Source organism: Paroedura picta, chromosome 1, assembly GCF_049243985.1.
Source record: "Paroedura picta isolate Pp20150507F chromosome 1, Ppicta_v3.0, whole genome shotgun sequence".
NCBI classification, from domain to species: Eukaryota; Metazoa; Chordata; class Lepidosauria; order Squamata; family Gekkonidae; genus Paroedura; species Paroedura picta.
The window spans coordinates 203,713,100-203,726,698 of NC_135369.1; the positions used below are offsets into that span (position 1 = coordinate 203,713,100).

A 13,599-nucleotide genomic window follows, 5' to 3' on the forward strand; every position below is an offset into this window, starting at 1 on the left:
AGAAAGGCAGCTCACACTCACTTGTACACATCACTGGTTTAACAGCTCTCCAAAAGCAATTTTTTCCAAATACAGTACCTGCTTATATTTTCGATATGGAAAAAGTCACTTGAAAAAGGAAATGTCAAGGAAAATATGTTGATTGAAATATTAGAATTCCCATTTACAAAAAATGAATGTGGCGTTTAAAAACTAGCTAAATGTAGCAAAGCAGAAACCTTGACAACAAAACAATAACCAAGTTTACAACAGGATTTTTAAAAATTTTATATAAACTTCATCATAGAAACCCTTGTCATACATATATATATTTATTCACTTAAGGCACTGCCCCTTTAAAGCAAACACTTTGAAATATAATTTATATATATAACTTTCCTCCACTCATCTCCTGAGATGTAGGCACCCCAATAAATGGGAATTGATTAGCCGCCCCCACCAAAGTACTACTGGCCCTCTGCAGTTGAAAGGGCAGTAAGAAACATTCCATGTGTTTTATTTGTTCAAGTGTTTGGTTACTCTGCCTGTCTTAACTAGTAGGATTGTTACATTTTTGAAAACATGTGATGGCTACAATTTATTTCTTATAACTTCTAACTTGTGGTAAAAATCAATCATGATCTACTGTTATCACTGGCTGTTGGTCAAGTTTTCATTGGCATGCCTAAAAGAAGCAGCCAACGTTTTCTTATACACCCACAGCCAGTTCTTAATATACAGCCATAACTATCCTTATTGAATATAATTTGGGTAATTAATGTGAAAATGTTTATAGGAAATCTGGTGTTTCCCCATTTTCCATTATATCGCCACTGTCTTGAGTTCCATTTACGTACACTATGATATCAGACAGAACCAATTTCCAAAAGTTTCTCTTTCATTCTAGCTGAGAGAGAAAGTCAAACTGACTGTAGGAGGAATGCTGGCAGAAACAAATGCAAGGCAGAGTGCACAGGGAGTGACGCAAGGTCACTGCTCAGCCCAGCTTAAACACATTCACAATGGCTTTGATCCAGTTACATTCCTCTCACTCATGCACAAACAAAATATATTTCCTTCTAGCAGTAGCATTTTAAGTCAAATAGGGTATTGTCAGTGCATTCTTTTGAGTGGCAGAAGAATGTATTTATGCAAAAAGGACGCTGTAAAGGGCCTTGGGACACTGCCTCCAGTTTGCTGAATCCCACCCTTTGGTATGTAGCTCTTCAACAAATCTCACTATGTCAATTAGTAGAGTGTTTAAAAATATGCAAGAAGATAAGTCACAGTTTGTGGAATGTGACAAAGGGTAAGAACTCTGGCAAGCACACTGCATTAAAATACACATACACAAACAAAAACTTGTCTTGATATAGTACTAAGAGCAACTCTAACCAACTTTATGGCCATGTTTAAAAAAATTAAGACACATGGCCCCTTAATTTTCCCAAAACATTACACTTGCAGCAACAGAGAATCTTTATCGACTTATTAGCTGTGTAGTTTTTGCAATTAATGACAAAATTGGGAGATCAGGTTTAGATCGCCCACTTCTCTTGCAGATCTTTTTTCTTCAGATCAAATACCCTTGGTTTAATAAGTGCCATCTAAAAAACTAAATACAGTTCTTCACACGCTTTTTCAACATTTTGAGTAATCAGAACATACATCTTTTAAAACATACTAAAAAAGATTTCAAAGTTACTACGAACACAGCAAGGAACAACAGTGTTGTTGCTTTTTTACTATGATTCAAGCTAAGGACAAATGGCTATCTCACACACACGCTCCACACATTTGAGTGAGTGCTTATATAGAGAGGTATTTAAATGCAAGAGTCCCACCACAAGGATCATCTGAAAGGATGAAGAAATTGCAGAAGCAGCCACAGGTACCCAGTAGTATTCATACAGTTTTCAGATGAGGGAGAAAGCACTCCCAATAGTAGCTCTAAATATATGGCTTTGGGCAATGTTGTGATTTTGGCTTGGCATTGTACTTCTTCTGTCCTCTGTACTCACTGTAGTTTAGAACTGCTGGAATTTATATTCATTTCAAGATCCCAATAAGCCTGGCTAATCTGTATGTCCAGCTTGGGGAGGGTAATGTTACAGAGCACACTGATAAGGGCTAGAACTGTAAAATCATGCTAGGAGTGCCCAATTTACTTAATTTCATCCTTGCAGAACCTGTTCCTAAAGCTATCTTACAACATTGTGGAAATTAATCTTCTTAGCAAGTCCAACGAACATATACCAGACAATGTTATTTATTGGAAGAATTTTTTTTACCTGAATTCAAGAGCTGAGATCATTAATATCTTTTCCAAGGGGCAGGATTATTTAAAGGGGAGGACAAGATGTATATCGAGGGAGGAGGCTGCAGGAAGAGGTTGTAAAAATCTCTTCTTTGAATGTGGTCCATTCTTGGTTCTATGGCATCTGACCTAGTGGTTCTTTCTCAGAGACACTCAGTATACTTCTGCAGTATTCAGGGTGGATCTTTATTTTAAAGTGCATCACAAGAGGTTCTTCAGTGTATGTTTTCCTATCATCTCAAGTTTTCAAGACACAGTCAGTAGAGTGCTGCCAAAGTTGCTAATCAGATTATCCAATTAAGGGATCATCATCGTCATCTTCCTGGAGCTGAAGGCGTGAAAAAGGACGCAGAGAAGGCGTTCTGTTCCTCATGATGATCATAAGGCACGTCAGAGTAGTTAACACCATCAAGACACCAATCACTATCCCAGTGGCTTCAGGAACATTGATGCACCACTGGTCAGCCAGCAAACACTTGGCATTGCTCAGGGTTCCATTGTTGGGCTGGGGTGTCAAGCCAAGGATGTGACACATCATGGGATAAATGTCCACAGTATTCATTGTCTTCAGCCTGTAGCCTTTGCGGAAAGCAGGCCCATGAGCGGCCAAGAATGGATGCATGCTTGGAAATGCATTATCATAGCCATGGTCTCCTACTGCAAAAAAGAAATCCAGAGCTGACATACATCTAAGTTATTGGTTCTTCCCCCACAACAGGTAATTCTGCCAAAGACAAAAATGTGCCTCTCATGTGCCCCAGGACTGTTTCATAACCCAACGCAACCAGTGGAGTTTAATATTTATAGTTTGTTTATATATTTGGGCACAACATCACTATTCCTGTTCTATGTCCCTCTTCCTCACTACTAATAAAATAAATGTATTCCCTAAAGCAGGCTTTAACTAGGGTTTTGTGAAACCCTGAGGTTTGCTGAGGGGCCTGAAAGGATTTCTCAAATGGGTGGCAGTTAAAATTATCAGGTGATATGCCAATATAACCATCGCTGGACCTGCAGAGCTACCGCCCGGTATCACATTTAGCGTTCCTGGGTGGCTGTGGACCAGCTCCTAGCATTTTTGGAAGAAGCTTTGGTGCTAGACACATATCAGTCTGGCCTCCATCTTGGCCCTGGGGTGGAGACCATACCGCTTGCCCTAATGGATCGAGGAGGATCAGCCGTTCTCATATTAATAGATCTATCGTCCACATTTGATGTGGTCGATTACAAGATTCTGGTCCGCCGCCTAACTGACGCAGGAATTGGAGGGACAACCCTTAAGTGGCTAACCTCCTTCCTGAAGAACAGGTTACAGAGGGTTGCAGTGGGGGAGAATGTATCTGACTCCTTTGTACTGCCTTGCGGGGTGCCACAGGGAGCAGTGCTCTCCCCTACACTCTTTAACATCTTTATGCGCCCTCTTGCTCAGTTGGTTCAGAGCTATGGGTTGGGCTGTCATCAATATGCAGATGACACCCAGCTATATCTCCTGATGGATGGATGGCCGGATGTTCCCCGTGAGTCATTTGCCAGTTGTTTGGAAGCAGTGACTGGATGGATCAGGAGGAGTCGCCTGAAACTCAACCTCTCCAAAACGGAGGTCCTGTGGCTGGGCCGTAGTGGGCAGGAGCAGGAAGTGCATCTTCCCTGCCTGGACGGGGTGCAACTAACATCTGTGCCCCTAGCCAGGAATTTGGGAGTGCTCTTTGATGCCTCAGATCACTAAGGTAGTGCAGGTGGCGTTCTTGCATGTACATCAGGCTCAGCTACTAGTGCCCTACCTGTCCTTCGAACACCTTGCCATGGTGATCCATGCAAGCATCACTTCCAGATTAGACTACTGCAACTCACTCTATGCGGGCCTACCCTTGTCCCTGACTTGGAAACTGCAGCTGGTACAAAATGCTGATGCATGAATCCTCACTAAATCATCTTGGAGGACTCATGTCCACCCTTTGCTGAGGCAGCTCCATTGGTTGCTACTCTGCTTCCGGATCAAGTTCAAGGTTTTGGTTTTAACCTTTAAGGCTATATGTGGCTTAAGCCCTACCTACTTGTAGGACCGCTTGCCTCCTTAAGCCCCCCCGCAGGGCCCTCCTCTCTGTGGGTACAAATCTGCTGATGATCCCGGGGCCCTAGGAAGCTCGCCTGGCCTTAACAAGAGCCAGGGCCTTTTCAGTCCTGGTCCCTACCTGGTGGAATGAGCTCCCTGAACAGGGGCCAACGATTGGCCCCCTGGTCCCAAACTGAATTCCAGCCAGTCAGGTGAGTGGCCAATCGGAAGGTGCAAAGTGCCTTCCGATTGGGCCCTCACCAGGACAGACCAGAGTTCCATTTACACCTCCCGACCCGCCAACCCAGGCGCAATCTGGAGACATTGCTGCCAGTCTGTCCCTGACCACCGCAGGGAGAAGAGGTTGGTAGGGCTGCCAAGGGGGATGAGAACAGAGGCTTGGACAGGATGCACCAGCCCTTTTCACCCTAAGGCTGTCTTAACTGTCATGTCCAACTGTAAATTACATCAGAACCCTGACAGAGCTGGCAGGAGGCTGGTGATTGCACTCCCTCCCCCTCCTTTCAGGCCTGCTGCAAAGGAGCCTTTAACCACCCCTGATTGAGGCATCTCTGAGAGCAACGCAGTGGAGCCTCAGGGCATGGGAGTGGGCATTCCTTTTGGGGGGGAATTTCTCCTTCTGCCAAACGGTTGACAGGGAGGCCACGGAAAAGCCCCTTCTCATTTAAAATACTGCTCTGGCCGGGGGCCAAGCTGTGTGTATTTCTTCTTTGCAACTCTCTGCAGATTTGAGGCCACTGCACAGTGTTATTCTGCAGACGAAACTGGATGCTGTTGTGGAGGTTCTTCAGTCTCCTATTTCATCTGCACAACAACCCTGTGCAGTAGGCCTCAAGTATTTCAATTCAACAACAACCTGTGTGGGAGGCCTTAAATTTTTCTTCTCTACCACAACCCTGTCCAAAGTAGCCTTTTCTGCCTGGGGGGTTGATCTTTATACTCTGAAGATGAGTTGTAATTCCAGGAGCTCTCCAGGCCCCACCTGAAGGTTAACTACCTCTGGGTTGGAAATATTCCTTGGGTTTTTAAGTTGGGAATTCAAAATCGTACAATGCCTCAGAGTCCAGCCTTCGAGGAGGCCGTGGGTGCGCTTCTGGGCCCGGGGGGGGGGGGGGGAGGAAGCCTTCCCGCCCCTCTGGCCCCAAAAGCATACCTAGCACCCGTTGTATTTACAAGTACAACGGGCTTGGTCCCTAGTAAGATATAATAGGAAAGAACAATATAAAACACAACATTGGTTACACTGCTAGTATTGTTAAGTGGAATAGTTGTTATCAGTTCACCAATGACACACTAATTTGATCTAATTAGTTTAGGAAGTCAAAGGCAGCTTTGACACTGTCTATATCATTTTCCATTAGGACTGATAGCCTGCTTGGTTATGCATCAAATTATGCAAGGAATTAGATTCAAACTGTCAGATAGCAGTCAGTCACAGGAATCAGTTTTCATGTTGCAGAATCAAGATTGAATGTTTGCAGGATTTTCCAAAGGTTCCAGCATTCAGATGGTGACTCTCCTGTGCCCCGGATGCCTACATGTCCCTTTCAATGTGAAAGCTAATAATTTTCTCCAGTCAACCTAACAGTTACATGCAGGAAGAAAGTACTTACATCTGGGAAGTGTCTCGTTGTGCACAATAGTCCAGCCTTCATCCGCAAGCAGGATTATGGGCTGAATGCGCTGATTATAGTGGTAATGGTATTGGTCTGGAATTTCTTCTTTACGATAAACCTTCATATGATTATTGCAGTTTTTCAATTTATCATATACATATGTTTCATCTGAAGAGAAAATTAGACAGTGAGTTCAAAGGAACACCATTTTTAACAATTTATTCCCTTAACATGAACAGCAGCTTTGAACATAGACAATATAGCCTCGTTACGAGATGCAAGTTCAACGTGGATAGAATCTTTTAGCTTTGTCTGAGGAAATGTGCATGCACACAAAAGCTCACACCTTGCATAAAACTTTATTGGTCTTAAAGGTGCCTTTGGACTCAACAAGGCTAACTACCTGAATCTATCTTTTAGCTTTATTTCAGTATTTTTAATGTACTGGCTTTTAGATCTTATAGATGGATGAAGAAAGCAGAACACACTTTCTACCATTCAGAAAACAGTTTTTCAGTGCCTTTAAATATTAATGTATGAAAAGCTTATTTTCAAAGTTCCTAGTGCAAATCAAATCTTTAGAAAATACCAAAGTCTCACATTAGCAAGGGTCAAGAATGGTACAATTTTAATAATTTCATTTTAAAAAGTCAACTTAAATTCCGTATGATCAAAAATATACTTACTACGAGGCAGTATGGCTGCAACTGGGCTCTTGTCTATCAGAGTGTATGCCTGTGGCTCAATACAGAGATCCAATTTGATTAACCTGTCCTGGGAACACTGTGCCATGCCATGATCACTAGTAATTATAACATTTATTTCTTCCCACAGTTTAGAGACCTTTAGGCTCTTCACAAGGTGGCCAATATATTTATCCACTTCCTGTAAGACTCTGGCCATGTTTTTAGTATCTTCTGGGCCATATCTGTGCCCACTTACATCTGGTTCTTCCCAATAGAGAGTAGCAAAAGTGACAAGCAGGTTCGAACTGTTCAGCCAACTGATGATGCTTTCTGTTCTTTTGAAGAAACTTACCGAAGGGTCATATGTCATGAAAAAATGGGGGGTGGTATTATGAATGCGGACATCTGTACCAGGCCACATGGCAGCAGCGCTTGTTTTGTTCTCTTGCCACTGGTTGGTGACCCAAATTGGAATTGCTCCGTTCCACCAGAAAGGATCTGTGTCATTGACTGGCGAAAACTTTTTCTTCGTAGCAGCATCAAACATGGTGTTTGCTACAATGCCGTGTGTTTCCTCATACAAACCTGTGACTATGCTGTAATGATTTGGGAAAGTTTTTGTGATGAAAGCATTGGTAACGTGTTCCACAAGCACACCATCTTTAATAAAATCTTGGAGATATGGAAGATCATATGTATTTAGATAATCAGCCCTGAAACCATCAAAAGACACCAGAAGTAACCTAGGTGTTGATTCATGTGCAGAATTACCACCACAGCAAGCAATTATTCCATTAAGGAGGAAAACCAGTACTACATTCATTGTGGACAGGATTTCACTTATAGGGAAGCAGAAGATATACCTAGGAGAAAAAAACAAGAAAGAATTAAGAATGCTATATAAGAAGTATCATTTCAACTAAACCTAAGGAATTATTTTGACATTCAACAAAAGTTTCAATCAAACTTTATTCAACATACTAGAAATATAGCCCGCTGTAGAAGGCATACAGCAGGCTCTAGAAACTAACCTTTGATGGTGTCCCGCGCGACCCCTATACCGCTGAGCCGCTCTTACATCATCTGCCCCAAGGATTCCTACTAATCGCATGGAAACACGGTCGTCTGGTGGAAAAGACGCCGCGACTGTGCCCCTTTGAACAAAGCTGATGGGCGGGGGAGAAGCGGCGTGACGCCACGGAGGCAGGAGGAGGCGGCGAATCCCACTCGAGGGCGGGGCAGAGCCTTCGCCCCTCCTTCTCTTCCCAGAATCCATTGGGAGCAGTGCGGCCTGCTCCGGTTGCCATGGAGCGTGCGGCGGTGCTTCGCGTGAAGCGGAAACGCGGGGGGTCGGCGCCGGGCGAAGCTCTGCTGCTGGCCTGCAAGCGGCTCCGTACCGAGTCCGAGGTTGCCGACGCCCCCGCCAGCGGAGATGGAGTCGAGAAGAATCTCTTCAAACTGGTGGCGACCGTGACCTCTCAGGTGAGGCTCCCTTGGGCAGCGGCCTGACGCGGCGAGAGGCGCTTCGCGCCTCTTGCCGCGTCAGGCCGCTGGGCAGGGAGTCCTCGGCAGCCGCGCTGTGCGCGGCTGCCGGGGACTCCCTCGGGTAGGCGGCTGACGCGGCGAGAGGCGCTTCGCGCCTCTCGCCGCGTCAAGCCAAGAGCAACTGCGAGCCGCGCTGCGCGCGGCTCACAGTTGCTGGGGCTGGGAATCGGAGGGACCAATTGGCAGGCGCTTCGCGCCTGCCAATTGGTCCCTCCGATTGTCTGTCCTGAGGAAGGGTCCAACCCGGACCCTTCCTCATCAAGGACAAAGCCCACCTCAACAGGGCTTAACCATTTATTTAGTCCGTGGCGCCCGTGGCGCCACGGGCGGTTTAAAGATAAGCCAACTGCGACTACTACCATTTTTTTAACTTGATGTACAGATCAAATTCAAATTTCAAATCTGATGTACAGATTTTCCTCCTATTATATCCTGAGAGCCAGCTTGGTGTAATGGTTAAGAGTGGCAGCCTCTAATCTAGAGAACTGGGTTTGATTCCCCACTCCTTCTCTAGATGCAGCCAGCTAGGTGACCTTGAGCCAGTCACAGTTCTCTCAGAACTCTCTCAGCCTCACCTACCTCACAGGGTGTCTGTTGTAGGGAACGAAGGCAATTATAAGCCACTTTAAGAGTCCTTCAGGAAGTAAAAAGTAGGATACAAAAAGCCAGTACATCAGCAACTGGTTATAAATTAAGGGCTGGATATCCAAGCAGGCTCCACGTTAACCTCATTGTCATTTTTTCTATTTATCATTCAACTTTTCCTAATAATCATAACATTTGTTATGTAGAGCTGCAGTGTATGCCATGACACTAGTTATAGAGCGCTGACAGTGTAGGTTCTGAAGATATGTTTTGAAGACTACAAGTGGCATTCTTATTCAGGAAGGTCACAAATTACTAACATTTGATGTAAACTTTCTAAGTATCCAATAATTCCATATATGTAGGTTTGTTTTTTAAAGATGACTACATATAGCACTATTACAAACACTATCAAAGTAAAATAAAACTTTAAACTGAAGTTATTACATTTTTGCTAATGTGGCATATCTTCTTCTAGGTCCTCTGAAAATTTCAAAACTGGCAATTGCTCAGCCACACAAAACTAACCAACAGAAGTCTAGCTGGTAACTATATCAGCAGTCTGTCCTTGAGCTGGTATCAGGTACAGCTTTTTGAGGGCTTGGGTATGAACAGATTGTATGAGTTACAGTCGCTAAATATTGATATTGTTTTGAAGCTTATTGGGGATCTTTGGAAAAGATAAATTAGAGCAGAGATGCTGCATGCCAAATACTGTGATCTGCTCCTCTAAGGAAGGCAGACTCTAGTGTCAAAGTTGAAGGGTATGTGTGGAAATAACAGGCAGAGTTATAAACTCAGCCACAGAGGAGAATCAAAGACATTGTAGCTATCACTCACAAGAAATCGGCTAAACTTTGCTTCGATAATAATTTTCTTGGAAGACCCATGACTTGTATCTTGATTTTTTAAAAATAATTTGAAATGAAGCTACAGAGGGCTACTAACTTGGGTAGAGCTGTAGCAAGGAACAGAATATCTTTAAAACTCTCTCCATGAGCTGCTTTCTGCTTTCCAAATTAAACAATAATCCTCCCAAACTTCTCTGCCCTGGGGAAAAGATGTAATAACATTAAGCCTTTCCCCAAAAGGCAGGAAAATATGAGTAGCAGCAATTTTATCTGAAAGAAACCTGCAGGCTAATACCCCTGCACACAAATACACACGCTTATCGCACCGATTGAATTCATACCCCTTCCTTTCAATCAATTTCCATTAAAAAAAAAACTAAACAGAAGACTAACCACCCATCTCCCATCGTCATCACTGGGTATATTTGGGTTGTTGAAAACAGGGGTTTACCATTAACCCAGTGTCGGGGTTTCTCTGACTTCGCCGCTCCTAGCCGGGGACCCACCAACGAGAGGTGTATCACCTGGACCTTTATCCAACCCTGCAGAGCTGGGTCTAGGGGAGTCGTCGGTGGGGGGAATCCCCAACAAGGAACAGTGTTTACACTTGGAGGACCGGAGAGGAGTGAGGAGCGGTCTTGGCCGGGCAAGGAGCCGCCCAAGATTGAAACGATGGATGCAAGACGCCGGAGCTTCTCCTTTAAGGGTTCAGTAGATGGGGGATGCAAGGGAAGGAAGCTACTTAATGGGAGAGGTCGGCGTCAGTGAGGAGGTGGGGTTCGGGATAGTGCAAGAAACTATCACGAGCCCGGGAGTTTTAGCCCGGGTTTCCCGGTGGACTCCATTCTGAGACGTCGACTATCTGCCTCATGTGCTATTCCGACCTGCCTTCCCGTCTGCCGACACCGTGGCGGAGCAAAGAAGAGGAGCGGACCCCTCGAACCCTGACACCCAGATTTTTTGTTCTTACAAAGGATGGCATTTCATTTCCAATTAAAGCAAGAAAAAACAAGACAGGACATATTTTATTACTGATTGGCTTTACCTTTCATATCCTTGCTTGCTCTTTTGCAGAAGTCCTTTGCATGAATAAAACTGCAGGATGTCAGTTTAGCGTCTGAAGTGATAGCAGTCCTTGTATTTTGAGGTCAGAGTACTTTCTCTTTTATGATATGTACAACTTTAGAAAGGACGATTGCAAAAGAAAACTGTTATTCAGAGGTAGCCACCGGTACACTACTTAATTTTACACCAAACTATTTTCTTCTTTAGTAACTTTTCCCTTTGTTTATGATACAACCAGTTTTTACTTCCTGGTTTTCATCTTTGGACATGTTCACACTTTTAGATCTGCATTCCCAGCATGTCACAAACATTTCTACAATACTTAATATTCATCTGATTTTAATCAAGAAACTTCACCGCAAAACTTTTCTTATTTAAGCTCCCTTGCACTAGTAACTTAGCATATAACTATTTCAATAATTTCAACAATTCATAGATTATCAACTTCTCATCTGGAGAAACATGTCCAAAGTATTTTAGAGCTAGTCACAACAATTAAAGGGAGCAAAACTTTTTGACATTTAGTTATGGATGCAGATTTGAACTCAGCATTCACATTTACATAAAGTTACAGAATGGGTTAAGTATATACTGCCAAATCCATGGCAACAGTTCTGCGCTTTCTGTTTTTTTAACCCTTAAGTCATGGCTGATTTATGACAACCCCAAAGGGTTTTTAAGGCAAGAGACATTCAGAGGTGGTTTGCCATTGCCTGCCTCTGCGTGGCCACCCTGGTTATCCTTGGTGGTCTAACCAGGATTGACTTAGTTTATGCTTCCAAGATCCAGGCTAGTCTGGGCTGTCAACCTGTGGTCCTCCAGATGTTCATGGACTGCAATTCCCATGAGCCCCAGCCAGCAAACGCTGGCAGGGGCTCATGGGAATTGCAGTCCATGAACATCTGGAGGACCACAGGTTGACTACCCCTGCACTCCTTCTTCTTGGCGACCAACAGAACTGTTCCTGAGGGTCACTAAACCTAACGCAGCAATTTGATACAAGTCTCTTTTTTATATACCACTGCAATTCCTACAAGAAATCTAGTTTTGTTTAAAAGAAAAGAAACAACTAGGTCTGACTTGGAAGGGCAGGACTAACCCAATCTCGTCAGCCCACGGAGGCTAAACGGGGTTGGCCTTGATTAGTTAGGGGTAGTCAAACTGCAGCCCTCCAGATGTCCATGGACTACAATTCCCACGAACCCCTGCCAGCATTCGCTGGCAGGGGCTCCTGGGAATTGGAGTCCATGGACATCTGGAGGGCCGCAGATTGACTACCCCTGAGTTAGCCTTTACCTGGGAGACTCCCAAGCAAGTCCAGGAGCAGGCAGTGGACACCCCCCCCCTCTTCATCTCTTGCTTCAAAATCCCTTCGTGGCCTGGCAGAAGTGGCTGCAGCTTGGCAGCTCTGGCCACCATCACCGAGAAACTACCGTATTTCCCTGGGACCTGGCATCTCTGCCCCCGCCCCGAGTTTCATAGCCCCTGCCTAGTGAAGACCCTGCCAGGAGCCCCAGTTCATATAACGTTTAGAGGAGAATAAAGCCCTCGGAATAAGCCTGAGGCTCCCGTTTGAGTTTCGCAACACGGCCCTGCGTCAGCCCTCGGCCACCATCCTTCCTTCGCCTCCCGTCTAGGACATTTTCACTTTCCTTTCCTGGAATATCAAGTCAGGGCCGCGGAGGGAGCGATTCGGACCCGCTCCTGAAAAGATCCACCCCCAGGAAATTATTATACTCGAACAAGGAAGGTGGCGCGGCCTCTCTCTCTCTCTCTCCCCCCCCCCCCCCGTGAGGGGACCAGGAAGGAGGCGACGCGGTTTACCTCACGAAAATCTCCTTCTCTCTTTAACTTCCCGCCTGCCCAACTTTCCTCAGGAGGCGGCCGAAACCGCCAAGGTCACCCCCTCGGCTACCGGCGCGCGCCTGCGCACCAGCCTCCTGCCCCCCCCCGCACCCCCTCCCCCGGCAACCGCCGCTAACGGAAAAAAAAAACGTACCTCCGACTGAGCTGATGACTGGAACGGCGAGCGAAACCGGAGGAGGAGCAAGGAGCAGATGCGCGCGCTCTGATTGGTCAGAGGCCACCCCCCCCCCTGCGATGTGATTGGTCGGCGAGGCTGCGGCTTTTGACAAGGCCGGTGAAGAAACAGGTGCCGGTGGGAAATGGGCGGGAGGGGAAGGAGGAAGAAGGGTGGCTTCGCTGCGGCTCGACGCTCGCTGCCAGAGGAAAAGAAGCCTTTGTGGCCAGGAGGAGGCTCGAAAGTGAAGGTGGAACTAGGGTTGCCGACCTCCAGTTGTGGCCCGGAGTTCTCGTGGAGTTACAACCGATCGCCAGGCAACAGAGCTCGATTTCTGCTCATCTTAGAATCATAAAGTTGGAAGGGACCTCCAGAGTCATCTAGTCTAACCCCCCTGCACAATGCAGGAACTCACAGCTTTCTGCCTGCCCACAGTGATCCCAGTTTCATGCTCAAGTTATTCCCCCTCCCCCATTGCCATTGCCTGCCTATGCGTGGCCACCCTGGTTATCCTTGGTGGTCTAACCAGGATTGACTTAGTTTATGCTTCCAAGGTCCAGGCTAGTCTGGGATGTCAACCTGTGGTCCTACAGATGTTCATGGACTGCAATTCCCATGAGCCCCTGCCAGCATTTGCTGGCAGGGGCTCATGGGAATTGTAGTCCATGAACATCTAGAGGACCACAGGTTGACTACCCCTGCACTCCTCACCCCCCCCCTGCCCCATACACCCAAAATCTCCATAATCCAGCCTGGCCTGGAGGGATTTCACCAACCATCCCCCATCCCCCTGGGCCATTGGCAATCAGCAATTCCCCGGGTATGCCAGGAAGGGCCATGGGAAACAAACACTGGCACATT

The 13,599-nt window shown here is 45.8% G+C and overlaps 1 protein-coding gene across 2 annotated transcripts; it reads right to left on the bottom strand.

The window, feature by feature from the left end:
* Nucleotides 1-242: 242 nt before the first annotated feature.
* On the bottom strand, nt 243-12,836 carry ENPP4 (ectonucleotide pyrophosphatase/phosphodiesterase 4). 2 transcript variants are annotated; one of them, XM_077317274.1, is made up of 5 exons: nt 12,718-12,836; nt 10,699-10,833; nt 6,673-7,535; nt 5,984-6,154; nt 243-2,953 (listed from the first exon to the last, which is right to left on the bottom strand). In XM_077317274.1, exons 3-5 carry the CDS (start codon nt 7,493-7,495, stop codon nt 2,586-2,588), a joined length of 1,362 nt encoding a protein of 453 aa, XP_077173389.1. In that variant the 5' UTR covers nt 7,496-7,535; nt 10,699-10,833; nt 12,718-12,836; the 3' UTR covers nt 243-2,585. The 2 variants fall into 2 exon arrangements, with proteins under 2 accessions (XP_077173389.1, XP_077173379.1); XM_077317264.1 differs by lacking the exon at nt 12,718-12,836 and adding an exon at nt 12,543-12,664.
* Nucleotides 12,837-13,599: the final 763 nt, after the last annotated feature.

Excerpts from the sequence above, each read along its gene's own strand:
- ENPP4 (XM_077317274.1), bottom strand. The coding sequence starts at position 7,495 with ATGAATGTAGTACTGGTTTTCCTCCTTAATGGAATAATTGCTTGCTGT. Across the intron at positions 6,155-6,672 it reads TGCAGCCATACTGCCTCGTA|ATGAAACATATGTATATGAT; the intron begins GTAAGTATATTT and ends TTTTCTCTTCAG. Across the intron at positions 2,954-5,983 it reads CAACGAGACACTTCCCAGAT|TAGGAGACCATGGCTATGAT; the intron begins GTAAGTACTTTC and ends TCTTTTTTGCAG.